The following is a 25966-nucleotide window of genomic DNA, read 5'->3' as shown; positions in this document are numbered from 1 at the left end:
TAGGACTTGTTTTTATTGAAACATTTAATAAGGTATGGCAAACGTAAGTATCTCAATATTTTAAAAAGGTAATTATTTTAATTTAATCACGGGTATCTGTCCGTTACTTTTAGTTTTCTCTCATATCCATTCAGAAGTAAACAAATTATATCCCCAATAGAGCCACTATTATTCATAATAAATTCGTTAACTTTATTCAGATAACGATGAAACATATTTTTAAAATACAGTGCAATGATTAATCAAAGCTCTGGTGACAAATATATTATTTCTTAACCCTTAACCCTATGAGTTTTAAAGCGTTTCCAGCAGCTCAGAGATCCCAAAAGCTCAATGGCAAGGCAGCAGCAACTAATGCCTAATCCAGTACCAAACATGCCTAAAACCCAAACAATATCCCCCATTTCGATTTGATCATTCCGGCGTGGTGGACTTAAGTCCTGAAACGGCGTAAGCTTTAGGGTTACCATATCCATAAAGCTTCGAGCGATCCAGTACATCGGCAAGACAAACTCGTGCTGGCGCATAATGTGCTCCTCGAAGAGATCGCGATAGGGCAGGTGTCGTCGAATAGGAATTGTCAAGGTGTCGACGTTGTATAGACAGAGTGAATCAGAGTAGTAGAACATGGGATTGGCGAAGAGTTTCTGCTGTTCGTTGAAGGTGCTCCAGCGCGCTTCCACTATCGGGTAGATAAAATTGCCATCAAAGCTCTCCCGCAACCGATCGAATTGGTCGGCGTCCTCTAGGATCAGCATCTTCTCTTTGGTGATGTTAAGGCTTAGCAGCAAATCCAATTCGAACCAGGGTACTGCCACCTTGTACCTGGACTTCTCCACATCGAGTACGCTGAGCATAATCGGCTCGTGCAGCAAACCACACATGAAGCTCTGGAGGTAAGACAAATACATGGTGGTGCTCATGAGGCTGGTGAAGCACACAATTAGGCACAGCAGTTTCAGTTTTTTGCTGGACTGAAGTGGAAAAGGAAACGGCTGAGCCACAAATCCCCTCAAACAAATATCGTTTAGCAGCACGCCGGACAGGCTCAAGCCGCGCCAGGACTTCCTCTGGGTGTAGAACTGGAGCAGCGAGATGGTGCAGAATATAACAAAGAGGGCGGCCAGGACGGGGGGATCTACGATTAGCATGTACAGCTCCCTGAATGGCACCAAGTCCGGAAGAGGAACCATGAAGCAGTGGGACGTTACTAGGTACGGATAAGAAAGCGTATCGTAGTTCGACATGTCCCAGGATGCGCCTTCGCTCATGCCAATGTCTAGAAGGTCCTCCGACGTCCAATTTGAAATTCTATCGAACGCTATTTGCTCTCCGGCCTCACTCAAATTCACCTGCATATCCATGGTGGCATTTACCTTCTTCACGAAGTGAACTATCAAATTAGCCAGAAATCCGGTATACTTCTCTTCACCTGTTTTCGGGTCTCTGTAAATCATGCATCCGGGAGCGAAGTTGTCTGAGATTGTTCTGATCGGAGCTCCGCGCATGTTTCGAAATTGTTCTATGAAAATCTGTTGACCATCGAAAATATTAATCTTCTCATATTTTCGGTCTTGAAAAAAGCGACACGAGTGGACTACTCCGTCCTGATCGAAGTCGACTTTTACCATGGCTATATTATACTGGTCCTTTTTCGTGTAATATTCGCATACAGTCTCTGGTTGAATATCCTCCCTTAGAAGGATTAGACGCCTGTTTGTTTGCAGCTTCATCCGGGTTCGATAGTTTTCCTCTTTCTCGGCTTTAAACCCACAACTTAGTATAAGTGTTAGGGTGGCGAAGTTCCAGTCGAAGTTGGTGCTACCTGCGGACACCAGCACTGTTGAGACATCCAAACTTCTGGTCAGGGAGTGGAAAACGCAATCTTCTCCATAGACAAGCAAAGTGTCGTAGGTCTCCTCCAGTTGCAATCTTAGAAGAAGACTTAACAGACTTTCCTCTAAGTAGGGTTCATTTTTACTGCGTACATCCATTAACTGGGCACCTGAGTTCCCAACACAGAGAAGAAGGATAACCCACCAGGCCATGGTTTCCATGTCACTGTGAGAATTTGTGAACATTCCTCACGTTTAGTACTTGTAATATGCATGAACTGTTGAAATGGCATGCACTTTTTATGTTTCCCTTGTGGATTGTGTTAACAATCCTGAACTACAACCCATTATTTGACAATCTGGGGTGGCATTACAAATTTTTAGACTCAAGGATAAATTTTAATGGTTTTCTATTGTGTTTGTTTATTCTACAGATTCCGCCACTGTTTCATTTTACGTGCATTGCATGATGACATCTATAAATTTACTTATTAAACCATAACCAAATATAAATCAAACAAGTAAAAAAACTACAATTCAGGTCCCCGTCTATAAGATACCGTTATTTAGCTAACAACTGCAGAGTGGCGATTATAGCTCTATAACCAGCAATCACCAGCACTTTTATAAGCTTTTGCCATTCTTATGTTCTCACCTTATGAGAACACAATAGATGACTGTCTAATTACTAGTTTTAAAAACAAATGGCGTCTTTAATGATAAATTATTTGCATTATTTGCATCGGTCTCTCCGGTTGTTCGTCCATATAAACGTTGAGATTTTAGGGACAATGAGCAGCTGGAGGATTGTATTGGTTGTGGTGAGCATATTAATAAAGTGCTCTTAACTTCAACCAGAACTAAAATATGCCAAGCACACTAAATATCCACGATTTTTTTTGGCCATATGCCTTCTTTGTAAGGTAATAGTTGCGTTCGCTCAAAAAAAAAACACTAAATAACATTTTCTTAGCATTGATAAAGAAAAGGCCATAATAGCATAGCCATGGTTATATAAGTTTATTAATTTACAGCTTACACATCAAAAAGTTAAAAAAAGGTATAAAGTATATTAAAAGAGATTAAGACTACTAATTAACTTATGTTAACTTAAATGTTTTTAAGGTTATCCAAAAGCTTAAAGGTCCCAAAACCTCAATAGCAACAAAAAAGCCATGTTTTAAGCATCACCCCGAAGAAATTGCGATGATAAGTGAGCTAGAGTCCTCTGCGAAAGTCAAATTTAGAACAAAGTTGTTTCGTCAACTCACGCCAGCGCCTCCACTTTTTTCCACTCAACTCCAATAAAAAGCAGAAAATACTGAGCACCATGGCAGCCAGGTAGAGTTTCAGAATCCAAGAGACATCCTCCAATAGTAGACTTGGAGAGTATGCTCTTGGATGGCTTAAGTCCTTGAGAGGTGTCAGTCCCAGTCGCACCATGTCGAAGAAGCTGTTGCTCCGCCAGAAAATCACCAGGCCGAACTCCTGCTGTCGCATCATGTGCTCCTCGAAGAGGTGTCGATATGGCAGGTGCGCTCGAAGGGGAATGGACATGAATAGAAGGCGGGAAAAACAGAGGTCTCTTGCGAAATAGAAGACTGGCTCTTTGAAGAGCTCCTGCTGCTCCGCGTAGGAGCTCCAACGATCTCCCGTCACCGCAAAACTGTAGCTTGAGTTAAATGAGTCGCGCAGCACATAGCACTCCGGCACATTGTCAAAGATTACTAAGTCGTCTTGCCGAATTTCTTGGAAATTCGAATTATTTGTCTTGATCAAGGAATCAATCTCTATTGAGGGGATTGCAATTGGGTGATATTTACCAATATCCCTGAAGGAGTGAATTTTAGGTTGAGGTGGGGGGTTCGTAAAAAACGATTGCAGATAGGCCTCGTACATGGTGGTAATCAGGATGCTTGCAAAGCAAAGTATGCAAAATATGATCCTCAGATGTTTGCTTGCGTTGGAGGGAAACGGAAACGATTGGCCTAAGAGGCCTCGTAGGCTCTTGTCGTTCAGCAGGATGTTGGCCAGGCTCAGGTCCTGCCACGACATTTTCTTACTATATATTAGCAGTACGGAGAGCAGGCAGAACAGCAAAAAGATAATCCCGACGACCAGGCGATCCAGAATAATGGCATAGACCATATTGTAGGGCAATTGTTCTGGTACCTGTAGCATTAGACAGTACGACGTCAGAATGTATGGGTAGCTGGATGTTTCAAGGATCGCTGTTCTCAAAGAGGTATCCAAGGTAGTGCCAATGTCAAGCTGTTCGTTCTCCACCATCTTTAGTATTTCCCTTACAATGTATTTATTGCCCAAAACTTCCAGTTGCAAGGTAGCATTTACTTTCTCAGCAAAGTTGGTAATCAAGTTGGCCACATACCCTGTCACTTTCATATCACCGCTCTTTGCATCCAGATAAACCATGGAACGAGGGGGTAAAAGATCCGCCACTGTTCTTATAGGTTTGCCAAACATGTTTTTAAAGTTTTCAATGTAAATTTCTCTTATGTCCAGTAAGTTTACTTCTTCGACTTTAGGATTTTCAAATAAGCGACAGGCGTAGATAACGCCTGACCTATTGAAATCTTCTCTCACCATTGCTATATTGTATTGCTCCTTTTGTGAATAGCGATTGCACACAGACTCTGGTTGGATATTGCCTTGCAGGTGGATCAGACGCCTATTCCTTTGCAGCTTTCTAAGCGTGCGATAGGTGACCTCCCTCTCTGCTTCGGGGTCACAGCTAACTATCAGGGTCAGACTGCTGAAGTTCCAATCGAAGTTGAAGCTACCTGCGGACACCAGCACTGTGGATACATCCAAACGTCTGGACAGGGAGTGGAAAACGCAATCTTCTCCATAGACAAGCAAAGTGTCGTAGGTCTCCTCCAGTTGCAATCTTAGAAGAAGACTTAACAGACTTTCCTCTAAGTAGGGTTCATTTTTACTGCGTACATCCATTAACTGGGCACCTGAGTTTCCAACGCAGAGAAGAATGATAATCCACCAGGCCATGGTTTCCATGTTACTGGGAAAATTCGTGAGCTTTCCTCACGTTTTGTACTTTTAATATGCATGCACTGTTGAAATGGCATGCCGTATTCATGTTTCCCATGTGTATTGTGTTAACAAGCCTGAAAGGTTTGAGCTCTAAAACACATGATTCGACGAATAGGGGTGGCATTACAATTTTATAGACTCATGGATACATTTTAATGGTTTTCTGGCGGTTTTGTTTATTCTCCAGTTTTCCCCATCGTTTTATTTTACATAAGAAGCAGAAAATACTAAATACTAAAATCTATCAACATCGTAAATTTAAGTATAGCGTATCAGTACATCAATAAAAGCCTCCATTTCAGAGTTTCCAGTGAAACGTTTTAATATAAACAAGCTTATTTAAATGTGGACCATATAATTTAATAAAATACTTAGTATTAAGATGTTAATTAGAAGCGCTTCCTTATTTATGTGTGTTTTAAGCGGTTCCAGCAGTTCGAAGATCCCAGAAGCTCCGGGCAAAGCAAAAGCAGCTGATGCCCAATGCAAATAAATATAAGCCCAAGAGCTAGTAAAGATCATCTACGTCGATGGCCAATGCCTCGGGAGGCTCGCTAAAATCCGTATACGGTGTAAGATCCAGTCTTACACGAATTGGTAGAAGTTTTAGAACATCTAAATAAGCTCGGCGCTCACCTTCTGCAGCTTGTGGTCGTTCCCGAATCTCCAGTTCATGGCCACCTTGTACCTAGACTCTTCATAAACCATAAATGTTCACTCCCTATATCTACAGTATTCAAGACAAATATTCGTTTTTATTTACAATTAAAAATTTTTGAATCATGTTCGTTTTGTAAAATGATTTTTCGTTTTGCTTATATTTTTGCACCATTTTAAAAATTGTTTGGAACCTTCAGCAGTCATGACATTTTAAAGACTTTCGTCATGCACTTTCCGTGTTTCGTTTGCGTTGGTAATTATAAGGCTACAAACTTTTATTAGCCAACTAAAACGTGAACTTCGTTAAGTAAACTCAAAAAGACTAAATATTCAAATAATTTTATAATAACCACCCATTATTAAAATGCTTTAAAGTGTTATAATTTGTATTTATTTAATTGAATGAAAAAACTTATATTAACAATTTTTTTTGGTAATATATTTATTTTTGAAAAATTTCAATTGATTCAAATGTGTTGTAAGAGAGGCTCCCGGAGTTCAAAGTACTGGTTAGGTATATAAACATTTTGTTCAAAGCAGGGTCAATGGTTGTTTATCTGGTACTCGAAGCATTCGAGTTACTTTGTTATTCCCCGCCAGCGTCTCCACTTCTCACTTTTACTAAAAATATCAGATAAAAAGCAGAAAATGCTGAACACCATGCTGGCAACATAAAGTTTCAGAAACCAGGTAATATCTTCCACAACTAAACTTGCTTCTTGCCTTGTTGGAGGACTAAGGTCCTTGAAGGGTGTTATGCCCATTCTATCCTTGTCCAGGAAGCTGTTTGCCATCCAGTGGTTCACCAATCCGAACTCGTGCTGTCGCATTATGTGTTCCTCGAAGAGATGGCGATATGGCATATATTTACGAAGGGGAATGGACAAGAATATCAAACGTGAGGAGCAAAGGTCAGTCGCGTAATAAAAAGCTGGCTTCTTGAAGATTTTATGTTGCTCCGCAACGGAAGTCCAACGATCTCCTGACGACACATAAACGATTAGTAGGTACTAAGATTATTCATCTGTTACATCCTTAAACTTCGCCAATGGTTCCAAAACTTACTTCTGCTTAATATTTCGAATAAAAAGCAGAAAATGCTGAGCAGCATGGCGGCGACATACATTTTCATAATAGAGGACACATCTTGGAGCAGTAGGCCTTGATCATACACTGTGGGCGGACTTAGGTCCTTGAGGGGCGTTATGCCTAGTCGCACCATCTCGAAGAAGCTGCGACTCCTCCAGTAGCTCACCAATCCGAACTCTTGTTGCCGCATCATGTGTTCCTCGAAGATGTGTCGATACGGCAAGTATTTTCGCATGGGAATGGACATGAACACCTGACGGGAAAAGCAGAGATCCCCTGCGTAGTAAAAAACTGGCTTTTTGAAGATTTTTTGCTGCTCGGCATAGATGATCCAGCTATCTTCTGTCACCACATAACTGTAGCTAATGTTAAGCGAGTCGCGCATTTTTAAAAAATCCTTCCATCCGTCAATGATTTGAATGTCATCTGTGTTGATTTCGCAAAATTGTGAATTGTTGACAAAGCTCAGCGATCTCGCTTCCATTGCGGTGATCGCCAGCTTTTGCTTAAGTTTTCCAATATTCTTGAAGGAACGAACAGGATTTTCCGATGGCGGATTGGTGAAGAAGGATTGGAGATAGGCATCATACATGGTGGTCATCATCATGCTGGCGAAGCACAAGATGCAGAAAATCATCCTCAAATGTTTGCTGGCATTGGAGGGGAACGGATGTGATTGACCCAAGAGGCCACGCAGTGTTATGTCATTAAGCAGGATATTGGGTAAGCTCAGATTCTGCCACGACATTTTCTGACTGTAAATAAGCAACAAGGAAAGCAGACAGAAAATCACTAAGATAATACTGAGCACGCGACGATCTATGATGATTGCAAATACCCGGTTAATTGGCAACTTTGAGGGAAACTGAAGCATCAAACAGTAGCTGGTTAGCAAGAATGGGTAAGTGGTTGTGTCAAAGCCAGCTGAAAACATTGAGGCCTCCAAAGAAATGCCGATGTCAAGCTCCTCTTGTCTTACCCTCCTTATTATTTCTGTAAAGCTGACTTGCGTGCTTAGAATTTCAAATTGCAAGGAGGCATTAACTTTTTGTGTAAAGCTATTTATCAGATTGCCCAGATAGCCTGTCAGTTTCCTTTTTCCGCTCCTTTTATCTAAATACAGCATGGATCGGGGAGGCACTAGATCTGCCATTGCTGTGATGGGCTTTCCGTGCATGTTTCGAAAGTGTTCAATGTAAATGGGCTTACTATCACTTAGACCTACTTCTTCAATTTCGAGATATGGAAAAAACCGACAGGTGTATATCACTCCCGTCTTGTTAAAGTCCTCCATCACCATGGCTACATTGTATTGCTCTTTCTGTAAATAGCTATCACACACAGAGTCTGGCTGCGTATCCTTTGGTAGGTAAATCAGGCGCTTATTCCTTTGAAGTTTAATGAGTGTGCGGAAGATCGATTCCCTTTCATCGTCTGGACCACAACTAAGTATCAAAGTTAGGCTACTGAAGCTCCAATCAAAACTGGTGCTCCCCGAAGACACCAGCACTGTGGGCACCTCCAAACGTCTGGATAGCGCATGGAAAACGCAGTCCTCTCCATAGACCAGCAGTGTTTCAAATAATTCTTCATGATTTAGTTTTAAAAGGAGGTTAAATAATCCCTTTTCTAGGTCTTGTTCACTTTGCGTGGGAAGAACCGGGAAGTGACCTCTGATTTGTCCAAGGCAGAGGATAAGAATTGTTAGCCCAACCATGGTCTTCACCGAACTGATTTAATACCATGTGTTTTTCCTGCTTGTAGTCCCATCAATTTAATTAAATACTTTGCATGCTTTCTGCCCATAAGGGGTTTATACTGTGTTCTAAATGTTTGATGGCCTATTTAAAAATGTTCAGGCTGTGTTACTTTTGAAAAACATTTACCATAAAAAGTTGTGTTGGTGTCTACATTTCTGGACTTACTGCTGGTTGGAAAACATATTTGCCTTTCACATGCATTTTTTGTGTTGTTAACCTTGTAAAAGCAATAGCTATATTTACTAAGGAGTAAAGGGGTAACAGTTTTTTTTCTAGCTGAATAGCCTCAGTTTAGATATTTTCAGATTGGAATTTAAAAATATATATTTACGCTTCTTCAAAGTAAACTGTTCCCCTTGGCCCAAAATAATTGTTATAAATATTGACATCATCTCTTTGTACATAAACAAAGCCAAAATATATTTTCTTAATGACTTTAAAAAATTTCAATTTTTATACATTGTTTTACCACATTTTGTTCACCTTCTAGGTCTCCAAAAACGACTCCACCTCTCACTGCATCGCGATAGCTCCAATACGAAGCAGCAAACACTCAGAGCCATGGCTCCCAGATAAAGCTTCAGTATCCAGGAGATATCGTCCAGCAAAAGACTCTCCGCAATGTCCCTCTTGTGACTTAGGTCCTTCAGGGATCCCAGGCCCAGCTGAACCATCACAAGGAAGCTCTGTCTCTTCCAGAACCCCACCATGCCAAACTCATGCTGTCGCATCATGTGTGCATCGAAGAGGTGGCGATGTGGCAAGTGCCGCCGCATCGGGGGACTAAAGAACATGAGGCGGTTGAAGCAGAGGTCGGTGGCCAGATAGAAGGCAGGTTCCGCAAAGAGCTTCTGTTGCTCTTCGTAGGTGGTCCAGCGGTCCACGGACACCGGAAAGATGAGACTCGTGTTGAAGGAGTCACGCAGCCCTAGGTACTCCGACCAGTCTTCGTAGATTAGCAGCTGGTCCTTCTTTATTTCCCGAAAATGCGAGTTGTTTAGCGAGGTAAGCACATTCACCTCCACCCTGCTAATTGCCATGCGATGCGAAAAGTTGCCAATGTCCCGGAAGGAACGAATATATGGCTCAGACGGCGGACGGGTGAAATAGGATTGCAAATAGGCCTCGTACATGGTGGTGATCATAACGCTGGCGAAGCACAGCACAAAGATGATCAGCTTGAGGTGTTTGCTTGGGTTCGGGGGAAACGGAAACGATTGACCCAAGAGACCACGGATACTTTTGTCATTCAGCAGGACGTTGGCCAGAGTGAGGTTGCGCCACGAAAGGTTTTGGGTGTAAGTAATCAGAATCGAGAACACGCACAACATCACAAAGATAATGCTGAGCACCACCGGATCCACAATCATCGAATAGACCAGGTTGTAGGGCAGCTTGGCGGGCACTGGAACCATCAGACAGTAGCCGGTTAGCAAGTAGGGATACCACACGACATCCAAGCTCTTGAACTGCAAGGAACTGGACAAGGCGGTGCCAATGTCGAGCTTATCCTCCTTAGCCCAGTTTGTAATGTCCAAAACACTGGCCTTCTCGACGCCCAGCTCAGTTATGTTTACAATCTCCAGACTGGCGTTCAGTTTCTGCGCGTAGGTAATTATCAAGTTGGCCAGGTAACCCTGCATTTTAGTCTCGCCTGTCTTCTTATCCCGATAAACCATAGTTCGCGGCACCAAAAGGTCCGGCACAGTTCTTATGGCAGATCCAAGCATATTCAGAAAGTTCTCAATATAGATGGGTTGATGCTCAAAGAAGCGTTTCTCTTCATAGTTGGGTGTCTGAAAGTAGCGACAGGAGTAAATGATATCCGACTGCACAAAGTTAGACTTGACCATGGCAATGTTATGTTGCTCCTTGAGGGCGTATTTGTTGCAAACAGATTCAGGGGGAGTATTATTTTGCACATAAATAAGCCTTCTGTTTATTTGCAACTTCAGTAGGGTTTTGGAATTCTCCTCGTTCTCCGCATCAGATTTACAAGCTAGTATTAGGGTCGAGGTGCTGAAACTCCAATCGTAATTTGTGCTTCCCGAAGCCACAAGTATTGTGGGTACTCCCAAGTGTCTCAGCAATAAGTGGAACAGACATTCTTCTCCGTAGACCAGCACAGTATTGAACTCTTCTTCCAAATTAAGTCGTAATAGTACTCGTAGTAACCTCTCCTGTAACTCAATATCTTTGGGAAGAGTGTTATTGAAAAACTGGGCACTCAACTGGCTAAAGCAGCTGAGAAAAATGACAAGCCATGCCAGAGCCATCGCGAAACTGTTGCAAATGCAAAAAGGACGAGTCCTTTATATTTGCACAGTAAAAATATGACAGAATGTGAAGAGTACCCCAAGTAATTTGAAAGGTATTTAAAAACCGTGTATCATTTCTATGCATATCTGGTTGTCATGCAATATCCATGTTCAACACATTTCCCAAACCATGTATGGCCATTAAAGGCAGCACTCTAAAGTGTTTTCGGGCTGACATTTATGCGGGACTCGGGTTTCAGTAAGCTGAGAATGTCTCCTCCAGGGGGTAAAACCAAACAGTTTTGGCCTTGTGCGTGCGATTGCCCCATTTGAATTTCTCAATTGGTCTTTAACAACTTCCGCTGCAAACTCGTAAATGAACTCGAACCGAACACCAAGTGCATTTCCATTTCTAAGCATGTTTTAAGAGCGCTGGGCAGACAGACATTTCGATTGCTGAAATGAAATTTTCCGGCAATTTGAGCCAAGTCAGGCCGGCTCATTGCATTCGATTTTGTTTGACTTGGACGGGTGTCCTGCATGGAAAGTGCATAAACGCAAACATTTCGTTTTGTGCTCTTAATTGCAGTGCAAGTGGATTTCAATTATTCAAATGGAGCGCTTCATGCAGCTGCACTTCCGAACTGCCCCAAACTGGTCCGAGCGCCATGCATTTATGGCCAAAATCGAACAGAGAGAGAAGACTAAGACTAAGGCTGAGGCTGAGGCAGAGGCAAAGCCAATGGCAAAGGCGACACTGAAACTGAATTTCTTCTGCTTCATCATGGGATGGCGATGATATCGCTGCTTTATCTCTTTTGGCCTGCCTTTTGCCATTTTGCTCTCCGCTGCCGCTGAATGACGTTTCAGCGAAAGTTGTTACGTTACCATACCTTACCATCGACAACCACCGCCAACACCAGCACCAGCACCAGCACCGAAAGCCTATGCAAAACCGGTCGGTCATTGATTTTTGGTTATTGCAAATTGCCTGGCCATGACCAGCTGTGGAGCACAACTCATCTCCGCTGCAACGGCAACTGCAGCCATCTCCAACGAACGAACGAACGAACGAACGACAGGCAAAAATGCTTTGTTTGTCACTCCACACTGCGTATGCTTGATTTGGCTGTAATGGCTTGCGTACGTGCGAGTGTATGGCGAATCTGGCTGTTTATGGCCGGTAAATGTTTACATAGCTTACCAGTTGCACTGCCAGTCGAACATTGTTCAATATCTTTCAACGAAAATATTTTCTTAATAAACATACCTCAAAAGAAACCGATTAAGTATTTGATTGCTCACCTATGGAGTATTATTTAATGGTCTATATACATTTTCCTAGAAGCACACTACCTTGTTTGTTGGCAATTTCGTAATTACTTTTACAATTAATTGCTGCTAATTGCTTGGTGTTAATTACGGCAAATTTTCAAGTTTTTATTGCCATTTTAAATATTTATAACAGCCATTAATTTAGTTTACTAAAATATATTTCTTCATGGTTAACGAAAGAAAAATCGTTGTTTATAGACTGGATTACCTGATTGTTTTATTATTTAGAAAAAAAAAATTGTAAGTATTTTATTACTCTCTCTAACTGGCTTAAAAAACTTTTTGTATTTTCGGTTTTCTTGGAAGCCTATTCCAAATTTTTTTAAATATACTGCAGTCATTGTGTTCCAAAAATAATAAATTTAACTAATAACTGGTAATCAATTTCATAATGCTTTTTTAAATGAATTGGTGCTAATTGTTAAAGCAACGATTTAAAGTTGTGTTGTAATTAAAAAATTATGACATAGCTATGGTAGCAGTATAAAAAGTTTTTTGCTACTCCTTCTTTTTTTTTAAATCACAAATAAAACAGTTTGCTGAAAATGGACCAACGAGAGCATTAACAAAAATTTCCATAAATAAGTTAAACCCATTTCGTTTGCCCCACTAGCCCAATATATGATTTGCGCATAAGAACGGTTTATTATAATAATTTAACAAAACTGGTTGCACTTCCTTTCACTCCCTACTCTTTTGTCTGGCCTGTCAAATCGCTTGTAATCCAAGGAGCCATAAAACAAGAGCCAAGAGCCACCGAAATCTGCACAAGCTGTTCATTAGGTCTTCGATTGTGTTTTTGTTTTGGGCCATTTCATTTCATTTTTTTTTTTTTTTTGCTTGTTGTTAGTGCCCGAGCATTGTATTTTTGGCGTGGCTCTCTTAATGTGCCCACTTTTGGGTTTGTTTGTCCGACATTTTGCCGGCGATTTTAACACACATTGACCAGACGGCTGCCGGCACAAATTCGGTTTCATTACGGGCTACTCTCTTTCATTTCCCCGTCTGAAGCGTTTGCCATTGAAAGTGAATTCGACCTGGCTGGTGTGTTGTTTTTACTGCTGACATCCAGATTCACTTTCGATGCTTTGATTGAGAATACTTGAATCTGGTATTGGAATCTTCAAGTTGAACCGCAAAACCCACCACGAGGTGAGAGGGTCCATCTTCCACTGGCGAAGAGCTTGAAACTCTCTCGGCCGCGTTTCTCTCTTTTCTTTACTGGCTTTGTCTTCGTTTGGGCCAAGCTGTTGGCCACATTCGACGCGAAGTTTCAGTTACAATACGGCAGCGACTCGGCCTGGTTGCGATTAAAAACCATTGCTCCGCGCGTGTCTCCCAATTGCGAGAGTATATCCTTTTCGGCGTTCAAGGATAATCGCCAAAAAAGAGTGGGTGCAGTGCAAGATCGGCTATATTTATAGTTAACCTGACTTCACGCGAGTGCCTATTAAATATAGTTTTGATTTTCAGCAGCTGTAAGCCACAAGGACTCGGGATTAAATTGCGATGAGAACTCTGCCATATTTGGTAAGTGGGTGGACTTAACGCCTCTAAGTGGCTACTTATGTAACCAGCCAGGGCTCATTAATCTCAAAGGTGTCATCGCTGGCTTGACCTGCGATCTGCGACCTCTTCCCCATCGTTGACATTGACAAATCGTGTCATTCCATTACGGGGCACAAACAAAAGTAAGCGAAGTAAGCCAAGTGTAAATTGCCTTCCGGCTGCCGCGACTCCAAGACTTCAACTTGGCACTTGTTACGCGAAGAAATGTCTGCCTATCTCATGGATCTCTATAGGTACACTATATCCATGCGATCCGCACATGTGCGGATTTGCTCAGAAAATTGTCCCATTGTTTACAGCACTCTTGTTAGCCCTGCCATTGCCTGATTTGCACATTTCCCAATTTTATTATTGTTTCTGCATTAACAAATTTCTTGGCCTTTAATGTGAGCACGGGGATTTTCTGTCAAAGACATTTTTTTTAAGTTTTTTGTTGATTGATTGCCAGATTTTTCAAAGCATAAATTAGTCAACTGGTAAATATTCATAACAAAAAGAAATATGCGGATTATTAATGTCATTTTTATTAATTTACAAAAGATTTTGTTTCTTATTTTTGTACAACATAATCTTTTCACGGTCTTTTCTTGTTTTCCTAAAATTAAATTCGACACAGGTATGCCTTTTTATAATATTTTTTCATTGAAATCTTTGTTGATTGTTTTGCCTATAAGAAGCGGAATTCATTAAAATTTTATAAAATTACTTAAGGTATGAGTACTTTTATAATAATTATGCCGTTGAATATTGTATTTTATAAAAAGGTATTCCCAATTTTTGCGATTTCTTCTATATCAAAGTTCTTACTTTTGATTTGGTTATTATATTCCGATCTGTAATAACCATTTTTCTCTGTGCATCTCATTATTTACACAATCATATTCCTTTTGCAATATGGAATCACATGCAATCAGCCACCTGCTGAAGAACTGAATGGGGCAGTTCGCTGCGCTCATTTAGCGTCTTCATCTGCATCATCAGCAAAATCAACTCGAGAGCCGAGACTCGAGATCACATCCAAATTGTCCTCCTTTCGATCTCAGTCTGTCTGTCCGTTGTTTTGTGTATTCGTCTGCCTTTCAAAATCGAGGCGCCAAATGGCCATCAGATCGGGCTTTTGCAAAAATCAACCAGAGATGACTCTAAACATTTGCAGCCGAAAATCCCCGTGATGATCATTAGTGGCTGCCATTGCTATTTGGATCATGATGTGTGTAACCTTTACAAAAGACGTGTAAGTGGCTTCGTTTATTGAACTTCTTTTCTGCTGGCTAAATTCAATGCGATTCCGAATAAATGCCAAAGTGGAGCTGGCCCAGAAACTCACTATTGGGATTGTATAGTTGGAGTGCGAATAAAGAAAACTACGAGTATTTCATGGCTAATTTTCGGGCAAGTGAAAAAAGAAAATGCTGATTGTCATTGCGCATGTCTGTTGAGCCAAGAAGAATGGGCTGGCTTTCTGTTCGAGGCTTTTTGGCCAGCGGCTGTTCACGACACTCGCTCACTTCAGCACCTGTTGTGTCTTTTCCCCTGCTGTCCACACAACTTCGAAGCCCAAAACTAGTGATTCCCCAAATAGGCCGAGGCTGAGCATATTTTAATATGCTGCACGCATGCAAACTGTCCATTTGCCGCTTGTCTGTGGAGTGTAGAAAGTTGATTGGATTTATTTCGTCTTCGAATTGGGATTTGGATTTTGATTTGGATTTTGATTTTGATTCGATTATTATTATGTATTTGGATTGCCGGTCGAAAGTTTCGGCAAGTGCAGCCCTGTGAATTTTTGTCTTGAACAAGGAATGCACCTTTCACTTCTCGTTCAATTATTTCCTTGCTGGTTCATCGCCATCGAAAGATGCCCACCGAATAAAAGGAAAACTCTTGCAATTGAAGACGAGTTGCAAGTTGCCAGTGGCCAGTTTTTCGGCTCTCGGACCGTTAAGATGTGAATGTACCGATGGGGATGCGGCGGCGACACACGAATTCATATTTTGGAATGCGGTTTGCGACCGCAGACAGTTTTCTGTTTGGCGCGCAATTACAATGTACACTGTACAATGTACAAGTATCCGCAATGCGGTGGTCATCGTTCGGGCTTTGCCATATACTCGTATATTTGTTTAATTAAATGTTGCTCAAGCGACCAGCATCTTGAACTGCAGACTGCACGCATTCCCCATGAATATTAATGATGAACCGAAATTGCTCGGCTCTCGATTAGGCAGCCTACTAATTTGTGGCGTTAACATGTTTGGGGGCCTCTTAATTATTTGTCTTTTCACCCGCCACGGCGATGAGAGGGCGAAAGAGAGTGTATTACGCAATTGGTTCGTGAATGCGGCCAGAGTTCATCGCGGTTCCGGCTGGCTATCAGCCAGCTATCAGCGACCTGGTATTTGTTTAATTTATGCGAGCTTTTTCTTCGAGGGTTACCGATTGTTTATTTGAATTTTATGTATTTTATGCAACGACCTTGCTCATCGCTTAGCTCATCACCGCACCGCAGTTAAGTAATTAACAGGGAAGACATAAAAACCTGCCACTGACCGCCCTCAACACAGAAATGGGTTTTGGAATTGGTTAGTTAATTGGGATTGTATCATTTGATTGGCTACTAAATTAGGACTTGCCTTTCATTTCCACACGGGGCAGCGAGACGAGCCTCGAGTTTGTTGCCTAAGTCTTTTGTTTTCGTCTCCTTTCGGTGGCAATATTTGCACTCTGCAGTGGTGGCCATTTGTTTGCAAAGTGTTGCTGCCTGCTCACTCGTGTCTTACCGGCTAATTTGCTTGATTTGTCGCCGTTTGCATAACCTGTTGTTGTTGTTGTTGTTGTTGGACACTGCCAATACGCAACATTTGTTCGATTGCCTTTCAATTTACTCATTACTTGGTAATTTGCAATTGACACATTGCAAAAATTGCACAAATGCGAGAAATATGGAATGAATTGCAATGGTCAGATTACAATTGAGATCTCTGCTCCCACATTTGAATGGGGAAAAGCCTGCGAATCAATTCCAAGTTCCAAGCTCCACCATTTGAAGTCGAGATCCCTTGGCCGAGTGGTTGGACAACTTTTACATTTGCTTTGGCCTGCAACGGATTGCGCGCTATGCAGCCACATCTCATCTCCCATCACTCGACGGTAGTGCCCATTATGCAGATCAGCTTGGCTGGCGGGGCTCACGCACAGGTCCGACCCGCTAAGACCGCTTCCCACACCCGCAGCTCCGATTCCACGGGGCACGCACACGAAACGCTGCCACTTGTCGGCGCAGGTGGACCTCCTTCCGCCGGCCAGCTTTCTCGGGGCCAATCCATGTCACGCCGCGGTATGCACAGTAAAAATAGCACCCAAATTGGTCATTATTCAATATGATTTTCACACCAACATAGCGCTGTGGCACATCAGTGGGTCATTTAAAAACGAAACTTATCTTAATAATATGAGGCGACATCTTTATGTTGATTTTGATTTCTTGTTTTAAATATATCTTCTCCTAGTGCTTGGCAAAAGTATTAATCAATTTACTAATGAAGTATAACTATAATGGATACAAATATTTGTTTAAATAAAACAACTTTTTTAATGTTACATTTTAATAAAGCAAAATTTGATTAATGAAGACTGATTTCATTTTCACTTAAAACTATTTCTTTATTTTTAGTTTTAATGTTTTATATTTAATTTAGACTTAAAATTACAACAGCTAGTTTTAATGAATTTTTTCAGTAAATAAAAAATGTATATTTTAAATTTCATTGATTTACTTATTATATTGTATAGCTTGGTCAACTAAAGCTTAAAATTCAATTAAAGCAACAGATGAATAACTAGCTGTTTTTAGTAATTTTTGTCTAACAAATTAAATTCCAAAAATAACATTTTAAATATCATTGATTTATTTATTATCCAACACGTTTTGGAATGGCCTTCAACTCAAGCTTAAAAATTAAAATAAGCAACAGCTGCACTTAAAAGAAATACCATTTTAGATAACTAGCAGTGATTTCAAAGGTAATTGCAAATTGAATTTCCATTTAGGCAACTAATAGGTACTTAAACTTCCCAAAGCATTTAATTATCATTACTGGAGTGATTTTGCATAAATGGATATTTTGAAAGATGGTGATTGCGACTCGAAAAAGCTTGCGTTTAAAGTTTTTCTCTGTGTGCACTTAACCCGCCGCTTGAGAAGCGGCAGCAGAAGCAGCACAAAAACACTTTCATTTTTCTTCTCATTTAATAATTCATCATATTTTTCACCTTTTGTTTCTCCGCGTTTTGGCGTTAACTGAAACTCCAAACTCCAAACTTCAGTTCCCCCTACCCCCGCGAAATGGTTTATGGAATGGTCCACATTTTCCCAACTGGCGTGTCGCCAACTTCCGTTTTCGGTGGTCGTATGCCACTTCTAAGAGACAATGACGGCATGAAAACGATAAATGTTTTATTTTCGTACACGGGTTTTTTACACCATTTAGTTCGGCTCAGCGTATCAAGGGGGGTCTGTGATCTCGCATGCCAAGTTTGTCGCTTCAGTCATTCGTTTGTTTTCGCAAGTCTCACATTTTCTACACCTCAATTTGAGCGGCTCACTTCCTTTCTTCATTCCTCATTCCTGTTGGTCGCGCTACAGTTGTTGTTCCATTTGGACAGCTGGCTGGCTGGCTTTCTTATGCAACCAGGGCCTGGGATTTAATTATAAGGATTTACCAGATTGTTGGCAATTTCGCGTGAAAACGAACGCGAAAGTGACGCATTATTTACATCCGCTTCGGTTTCTTTTCATTTTCATTTTCTTTTTCTTTGACTTATACTTTTTAGCTTTTAATTTTTGGCAATGGGAAATGATGTCAGTTACGGTTAATGCTAATGTCTTATGTTCTTTGGCAACCACATTTGCATCATTTTGCGATGACTGACATTCCTCGTAGCCACTCGGATAATTGGCCTGCAGACAAGTTGCGATTCTGGGGCTAACTGCTTGTAAGGTGGTTCGCACGAAGATGACTTTCAAGTTGTGGCCCAGAATAATTGTGCCATGTCACAGGCTGATTGTCTGTGCAATCTGCAATCGGCACTCTGCCATCTGCAATCTGCAATCTATTCACATGACAGACAGCCTAACAATGGCAGATCAACTGGCACATATCATAACTGTGTATCATCAAGTGCAAGGGGGGTTTTTGGTTTTTGTCCCCTCTTTTCTTCGGCTTATGATACATGCAGACAACAAAGCAGCCGCAGTCGAAAATAAACACAGTTTACATGAGAACTTCCCTGGCTATTTGTACAATTGCAAATTCAGACAAGTTGTCGGCCAGATTTCACTTGGCCAATCGTCTTAAACACCAACGCAAACAGCAAATGGCAAACACTAAAACAAGCGAAAAACCAGCCGCAGAAACGTGCCGGCAATCAATTGTAGCTGCCACTTGGCTCTTTTGGCCACATGCCACAAGTTGTTAGTCCTGCGGTCGCTCAACTGGTTAGCCATCTTCATCTCCTAACCATCTCCTTAGCAACACATTTAAACCATTGCACAACAGCAGCAGCAGTTAGAGAAGTGTCTGCCGTTGATTTACACTTGCCCACTAAATGCTTGCCAAAGATTTTCGGGTTTCTTCTTCATTTTCATTAATAAATTTTTGTCTTGGCCCGGCCAGATTGCATAATTCTCTCGCATTTTGTGGCCAAATGGAGGAAAACTCTCCGGCTGAGACACTAGATTTATTGGCTTGTAAACATTTTCGTTATGTTAATGTGCGAGTTCAGCTGTCGAGTATTTTGGGGCTCTGGCTTGAGATGAATTTTGATGGCTTTTTACCAAGAGTGGCACAGTGTGATGTGTAACTTTCTCCCATTGTTAGCATCTTTCTTTTCATGAACTGCTTTTGACTGTTCGCGCTTTTTATCTGTCTGTCTGTCTGTCTGTCGATGGTGATGTTGATTTGATTATTTCTCTCTTTTTGTTTTGTCTTATATACATTTTTCATATTTTGTTTGGCTTTGTTTTGGCAAATCTTTGACATTTGGCCATTTGGCCATTGTATGTGGTCATCGGAGTGTGTGGACTACTGGAAGTTATCCATAGGTCAGGTATGGTAATGTGACAGTTTCTTTGGGAAGTGACTGTTGGATAATCAAAGGTTTTGTTTGTGTGGGCTTCACTGATTAGCATATGTTATGGCATAACCCCTTAGCCCCTCAAAAATCGAGCAGTAGAGCAGTGACATCACTGCAGACTGCAATTGCAATTAAGGGGGCATCATTAAGCTGTCAAAATGTCTGCGTTAAAACTGTGAAAACAAAGGAACAGGCTGTCGACGGGGCTGTCAAAACAAGATCTCACAGCTTCCGTTTTGACATGACACTCCGGACTGCCTCCCGCCCCAAAAACAACGATAAAAATAATAATAAAAACAATGCGACTGCGACTCAGATGCCATAATCAGGCGAGACTACTACCGTGAGATTGCGCATACGCCACCGATCGACAGAGTTGAACTGGGCCAAGCCCCGATCTTTATGGCAGTGGGTAACGCTCATTGTCCGTCGAGTGTCGAGTGTGTATTATTTTCACTTCACTTTCTGCTCAGCCATCAAAATGTGTTATACTCGCACTCGTACTTTATTATATAGATACAAATCAAATGTCAACCGCCCACACACACACAAACACACAGTTCGGCTGACATTTGCAGTCCAAGTGCAGTTTTGGAAAGTTCGGTGGAAAAATTCAAGACAGAATTGAGTTTTCCATTGGTGTGTCTGTGTATTTGGCATTTTTGCGTGGGCGTGGCCAGAAAGCGGCTCCCGCGGTCAATTGAAATTCGTCGCCGCACTTCAGGGCAACTTTCACGGCTAAGCCAGAAAGGCATCCGCCAGTGGATTACTGATGATGACTCAATGGCTGCCAGCACCAGCACCAGCACCAGCTCCAGCTCCAAGTTCGTCGATCAACCGCATCGCGATATGCCAAATTAAAAGGCGAAAACCGGGCCAAAATGAAATGCTTGAGCTTGAGCTAGCTTGAGCCTTGCCTTGCCTTTAACCCATCAAGTTGGTGGTTTGTCAATTCTGTGGTCAACAACTCAATCTCAGCCTCTCCATTTCATTTCATTTTCATCTCCAACTCACAGCCCCAACTTGACATTGACCCAATGCAAAAGTGAAAAAATAGTTTTGGCTCGGCTAATTGGTTGCGGCTTCGTTAACTGGTGATGTTCGAGTTTATTGCGTTTTTAATTCGCCTTTTTTGGGCATTCACCAATTTGTTTTGCCATCTTCTATTTTGGCCGGTAAAAGTTTTTTTTTTTTTTTGGGTTTTGGTTTCAGTTTTTGGGCTTTTGTCGGGGTCTCGACCTTGTCCACTAGATATCAATTAAAATATTTGTTTCCAGGAGCCATGTTTTTACATGTTTTTAGATTTATCTGGAAGATTTATGGATGATTTAACTTCCAACAAATTCCCCCCCCCAAACAAATTTCGCTTTCAATGCTGATCAGTATCTTTTGGCTATGGCCTAAAGCGAAACTAAATTTGAGTTCCACGAATTTTTAATTAAAATATTTTGGCAGCAGTACTAATCCTCAACTTTCTATTCAATTTGCAGTTGGCGCTGGCGCTGTTGGTCATTGGAGCCACGGCAACTGCCTCATCCTCATCCTCCAGCACCACCAGTACCACCACCTCGGCGAAGCCAAAAATAGAGAGCAAGCCAAAAGCAGAGCCGGAAAAGCCCACCAAACAGCCTTCACCCTCGGCATCGCCCTCCTCCAAGGCCACCACCACCACCACATCCACCACCCGCCAATCGAAGGCTTTGAAGGCCGGGCGAGAATCGTGGCAAGAGAACGCTGTATGATTTTGGCAACGCTGGCTATCTGTATCCCGAAGTGGCCAGTAGGAGGGCTGGCTATGTGGATAACACGGCGAGTTATTATCCCCAGACTGGCTACTACAATGCCCAAAATGCAATTGGTAAGTAAACCTGAAAGAAATGGTTTCCATTTTCACAGATAATAATGGATTTCGATTTGGGGTAATCATCACCAAACATTCCACTTAGTTTGATTGAAATTAACAACGGAAAAAGTTACTTCCTGATTGTTTTTAATTTAGAAAACGATTTCAATCCAACTCTGTGAAAATAGAAATATTAATACTTTATTAACTTAAAAACCTTTTAAATTACAGCTCAATATCCCGGCAACTTTGGGCTCGCCTATGCCCAATACCCTCAGTATTTGGAGGCTCCGGAGCCCATCATCGAGATCATCATCAAGGATGCCAATGAGACGCTAGCCGAAGAGCCCGCCCAGCCCATTGTGACCAAGAAAAGAAGAAGAAGGAGAAGGTGCATGTGTTCTATGTGAACTACAAGAAGGATCAGAACAACAAGCTGCACTTGGAGTCGCCAATTGCCTCGCTGAACAACGATGACAACGAGGAGGAAGAGGAGGAGGAGGAGGAGGTCATCCAGTATCCGGTCACTCCACTGCCACCTGTCAAGTCCACCACCCTGCGCACTATTATCCATCCGGACTCGGAGAAGTTCCACAGCAACTCCGGCATTCATGTGTCCTTCGGGGCGGAGAATCAGCACCAGACGGGTCACATTCTGGAGGAGCACGATGCCGAGAGCATCCAGCGTCAGGTGGTGGCCCTGCCGCCTTCGGTGTCCGCCAAATCGGAGGGTGGCTACTTGGGCAACACCCGAGCGGATTATGGGCGAGAGAGCAACTTTGGCCGGGCACCCGGACCCATTTCGAATCTCCTTTTTGGCAGCAACTACCAGCAACAGTCGCCCCTTAACTTCCAGCAGCAACAGCAACAGCAGCAGCAGCAGCAATTGCCCACGCAGCACGGCAACAACTACTTTAGGCCGCCGGCAGCCTTGGTGGGTCCACCTCCCAGTTACCCCAAGCCAGCAGCACAGGTGCAACAACAAGTGCAGCAGCAACATCGCCCTAGCATCACACAGCAACAGTTGCCCTCCACCTCCTCACAGACGATTTTCAACAAGCTGGTGCAACAGTCGCAATACTATATCAACCACAACCAACAGTACCCACAGCAACAGCATCATCAACAGCAGCAGCAGCATCACCAACAGCAACATCAACAGCAGCATCAACAACATCAGCAGCAGCATCAACAACATCAGCAGGCACCGCAGCAACACCTGCAACAGGCACCGCAGCAACACCTGCAACAGGCACCACAGCAACAGCAATATCAAAAACCACCCCACAAGCAGGTGCAAGTGCCATTCTTCCCCACAATTCCGCCGAAAAGCGTGACTCCAGCGCCATATCAGCCAGTTAAATTCCGTCCCACGCCAGCACCTGTGCCACAGCCGAAACCCCTGCCCCTGCCCGTCAAGCTGGACAATGTCAACTACCAGCAGCAGCAACAGCAACACTATCAGCCACAACAGCAACAGAAGTTGCCGCATCAGCAGCAATCATATCAGTTTGTGCGTCAACCTCAATTCGTGCAGCAGCCGCAGTTTGTGGTGCGTTCCCCGACACCACTGCCAGAATACTACTCCCAGCAGAAGCAGCAGGCGCAGCAGCAACATGCACAGCAGCAAAATCACCAGAGCGCTCTAAACTATTTCGACATCAAGCCTTCCAAGGAGACGGAGCTGCTGAAGTCCATTCCCAAGTTTGAGCAGCACATCACGGAGACTGTCCAGAATCCCATTGCTCCCGCCCAGCAACCACAGCAGCAATATCAGCAGCAACATCAGCAGTTTGCCTACAGCAGCACGCGAAATGAGGTGATCCACGATGTGCCCGCTCCCAATCTGGGACCCACTGCTCAGCAGCCCATCTCTGGTCACTACATAACGGCGGGCTCATCGAATGGCCAGCATTCCCAATCCCACTTCACCAGCTTTCCCAGCGAAGCTCCTTCCCAGCCTCCTGTCTATGCTGAATCCACTCATGGCCAAAAGGTGATGGTGGTGACGCCAGTGCCTCCATCCGCCAACTATGTGACTTACAGCCAGTACTCCCAGGCGGCCAATGAGCCGGTGGTGCATGTCAATGCCCAGTCCGCGGCTCTGCAGGCTCAGGCCAGCACCAACTTTGCCCAGCAGCCCAGGCAGCCAGCCACCTCACTGATCAGTGCTCCTGCGTCTAGTGATAACTCACCTTTCAGTGTGTCCACCTTCCACTCGGATGTGTTCAAGGAGCTGGAGCAGCGCAATAAGAAGGAGAAGCAGCAGGTTCAGGCTCCCAAAATAGTTTCAGCTCCAGTTGCAGCGCCCGTTCCCGTTGCTCCGCCCACTTCCACACCCGCCTCTTCGCCCAATGGCAAGGCCTCGCAAACGCTGCTCCAACTGCCCGACGAAGTGCCCGACGATCTCCGCCAGCAGCTCTTCTCCTCGGGCATCCTGAACAACGCAGATATCTCCATTCTGGACTACGACAAGCAGGGAGACATTGCCCTGGAGAACTTGCCCGCCGAGCATCTGCAGCACTTCTATGGAGCCGGTGGTGGCGCCCAGATTGCCGAGACCAACAAGGTGCTGACCGTGGTCAAGCCCAATGGCGACAAGGTGGCTCTCAGTGAGAAGCAACTGGACCGTGTGAAGCAGAGCAACTCGCTGCCCCAGAAGCAGGATCTCGACGTGAAGGTGGTGCGCTACGATGCCGCCCAAGGTCAGAGTGTGAGCGACAAGTACGTGCGCACCGATGCCACCGTGGTGACGCCAGTGGATTTGGCAGAGCGTCAGCAGTACAACCGCTATCTACCCCTGAAGATCAACGGCGCCCAGTTCCCCATTCCCGACAGCGAGGAGCTGCTGGGCAAGCGGATCGTCAGCGTGGTGGTGCTGGCTCCCGTCGAGGCCCAGAACCCGGCACACTCGAGCAGCGAGGCGCGCAGTGCCGACGGCAAGGAGGTCAAGTTCCTTGGCGGCGAGCTCATCAAGACGCTGGTGAAGAAGCCGACCAAGGATAACTTTAAGCGCTGGCTGGAGAAGGAGTCGCGCACGGATCTGGAACTGCAGTCTGTGGTTCTCCTGGTGACCAAGTAAGTGGTTTCCTAGCTTTTACGGTAGACAGTATGGTTGAGTTCTTGAGTTCACTTGAGTTTTTTTTCCAGCCCCCATACTAATAATCTTAAAAAGATTTATAAAAGCTGATAGCCCTTTAAACTCCCTTTTAAAATTCTGAAAAATTGTTTAAAATTTTAAAAAGTTTTAATTTAAGCTTATTTTAACTTGGACTTAAACCTAAACTTATATGCTTTTTGTGCTAATATAAAAAAGTATGAAATTGAACATTTTTTATGATTCGGACATTTTTAGACATTCGGATTTCCCATTTAAGAATTTTACATTTGCAACCAGGTCTAGTTCTCAAATACCTAAATTATTGAAAATCAGATACGAATGTGTAAATAGGCCTTTGACCCTCAAATCGAACTAGAAATTACAAATTTAAAACTTTACGTCTTATTACCTCTTACCTCTTAACTTATTTATATGACATTTTTCCGATAAATGTTTTATTAGTCCTTCCAAGGAACTTTCTATTTTACGTATTTACCATCCTGACCAGAGCCCGCCACTAATCACTTTTCCCTTTCCAGATCCACCGATGCCTCCGCGGAGCAGGAGATCTTCATGTACGACATTGGAACGGGCAGCATTAACCGACTGAATGGGGAGCTCTCTAGCACGTTCGTCAACGTGGCCGAGGAGAACGCGAGCAGCGAGGATCTGGAGCACGCCGCCACCTTGGACCCCAGTTCGCTGGAGTCCATGATGCATCTGCGCCGCAGATAGACACCGCGATAGAGTCGAGTCGCCGCAGTCCACAACAAAATGCCATTTAGCTACTCAACTAGACATGATCATCGTGCGCCCCTGAAAACCCCCCTCTCGTGTTTATTTTTTTTCCACTTCCCTAGTTGTTTTTCTCTTACTTTCCTTATTCTGTCCTCAGGTTGCACATTTTCCACTAAAAACAACAAAAAAGAGAAAATCGTTTCATTGATCACGGCATTGCATCAAATCCTCTCGTAGTATTTCCATTTTGTAAATATTCTATGCTGATGTTACAATTATCGTAATTTAAGTTAATTTACGTAAAAATATTAAAATAAACAAGAAAATTGAAAACAAATTTGGTTTCTTTTATGTGTTCTAGAAAATTCGGGAGATTTAAACACCTTAAATTTTGAAAACATAGAAAATTTAAACACTGTCGTAGATGATTAAGTCTTTTAAAAGATCTGAAAGAAATATTTTAATGGTATTTTTTGACTTTAATATAATTTTCCTTTTAATTTAAATTGTACTTCTATTGATTTATTTTAACGTTTAGTTTTTCTACCTTATTTAACGGAAGTTATTATCTACAT

At 42.9% G+C, this 25966-nt stretch overlaps 4 protein-coding genes across 4 annotated transcripts; 1 reads left to right on the top strand and 3 right to left on the bottom strand.

Moving 5' to 3' along the window:
- Window positions 1-272: 272 nt before the first annotated feature.
- On the bottom strand, window positions 273-4859 carry LOC128254023 (uncharacterized). The gene is made up of 2 exons (XM_052982788.1): window positions 3107-4859; window positions 273-2005 (listed from the first exon to the last, which is right to left on the bottom strand). Exons 1-2 carry the CDS (start codon window positions 4857-4859, stop codon window positions 273-275), a joined length of 3486 nt encoding a protein of 1161 aa, XP_052838748.1.
- Window positions 4860-6061: 1202 nt separating this feature from the next.
- LOC128254022 (uncharacterized) lies at window positions 6062-8370 on the bottom strand. Its single transcript, XM_052982787.1, has 2 exons — window positions 6630-8370; window positions 6062-6546 (listed from the first exon to the last, which is right to left on the bottom strand). Exons 1-2 carry the CDS (start codon window positions 8368-8370, stop codon window positions 6143-6145), a joined length of 2145 nt encoding a protein of 714 aa, XP_052838747.1. The 3' UTR covers window positions 6062-6142.
- Window positions 8371-8892: 522 nt separating this feature from the next.
- Window positions 8893-10689, bottom strand: LOC128254021 (uncharacterized). The gene has a single exon (XM_052982786.1). The coding sequence runs from the start codon at window positions 10687-10689 to the stop codon at window positions 8893-8895; it is 1797 nt and encodes a 598-aa protein (XP_052838746.1).
- A 2571-nt stretch (window positions 10690-13260) lies between these two features.
- On the top strand, window positions 13261-25728 carry LOC128254163 (nuclear factor of activated T-cells 5). The gene is given in 7 exon segments (XM_052983023.1): window positions 13261-13397; window positions 13480-13536; window positions 21201-21416; window positions 21418-21568; window positions 21785-21922; window positions 21925-24631; window positions 25193-25728. Coding segments are annotated over 6 exon segments (3429 nt in total). The 5' UTR covers window positions 13261-13397; window positions 13480-13515; the 3' UTR covers window positions 25389-25728.
- Window positions 25729-25966: the final 238 nt, after the last annotated feature.

Source organism: Drosophila gunungcola, assembly GCF_025200985.1.
Source record: "Drosophila gunungcola strain Sukarami chromosome 2R unlocalized genomic scaffold, Dgunungcola_SK_2 000004F, whole genome shotgun sequence".
In the NCBI taxonomy this organism is placed as follows: Eukaryota; Metazoa; Arthropoda; class Insecta; order Diptera; family Drosophilidae; genus Drosophila; species Drosophila gunungcola.
This window is presented reverse-complemented; position numbering and strand designations above follow the sequence as displayed.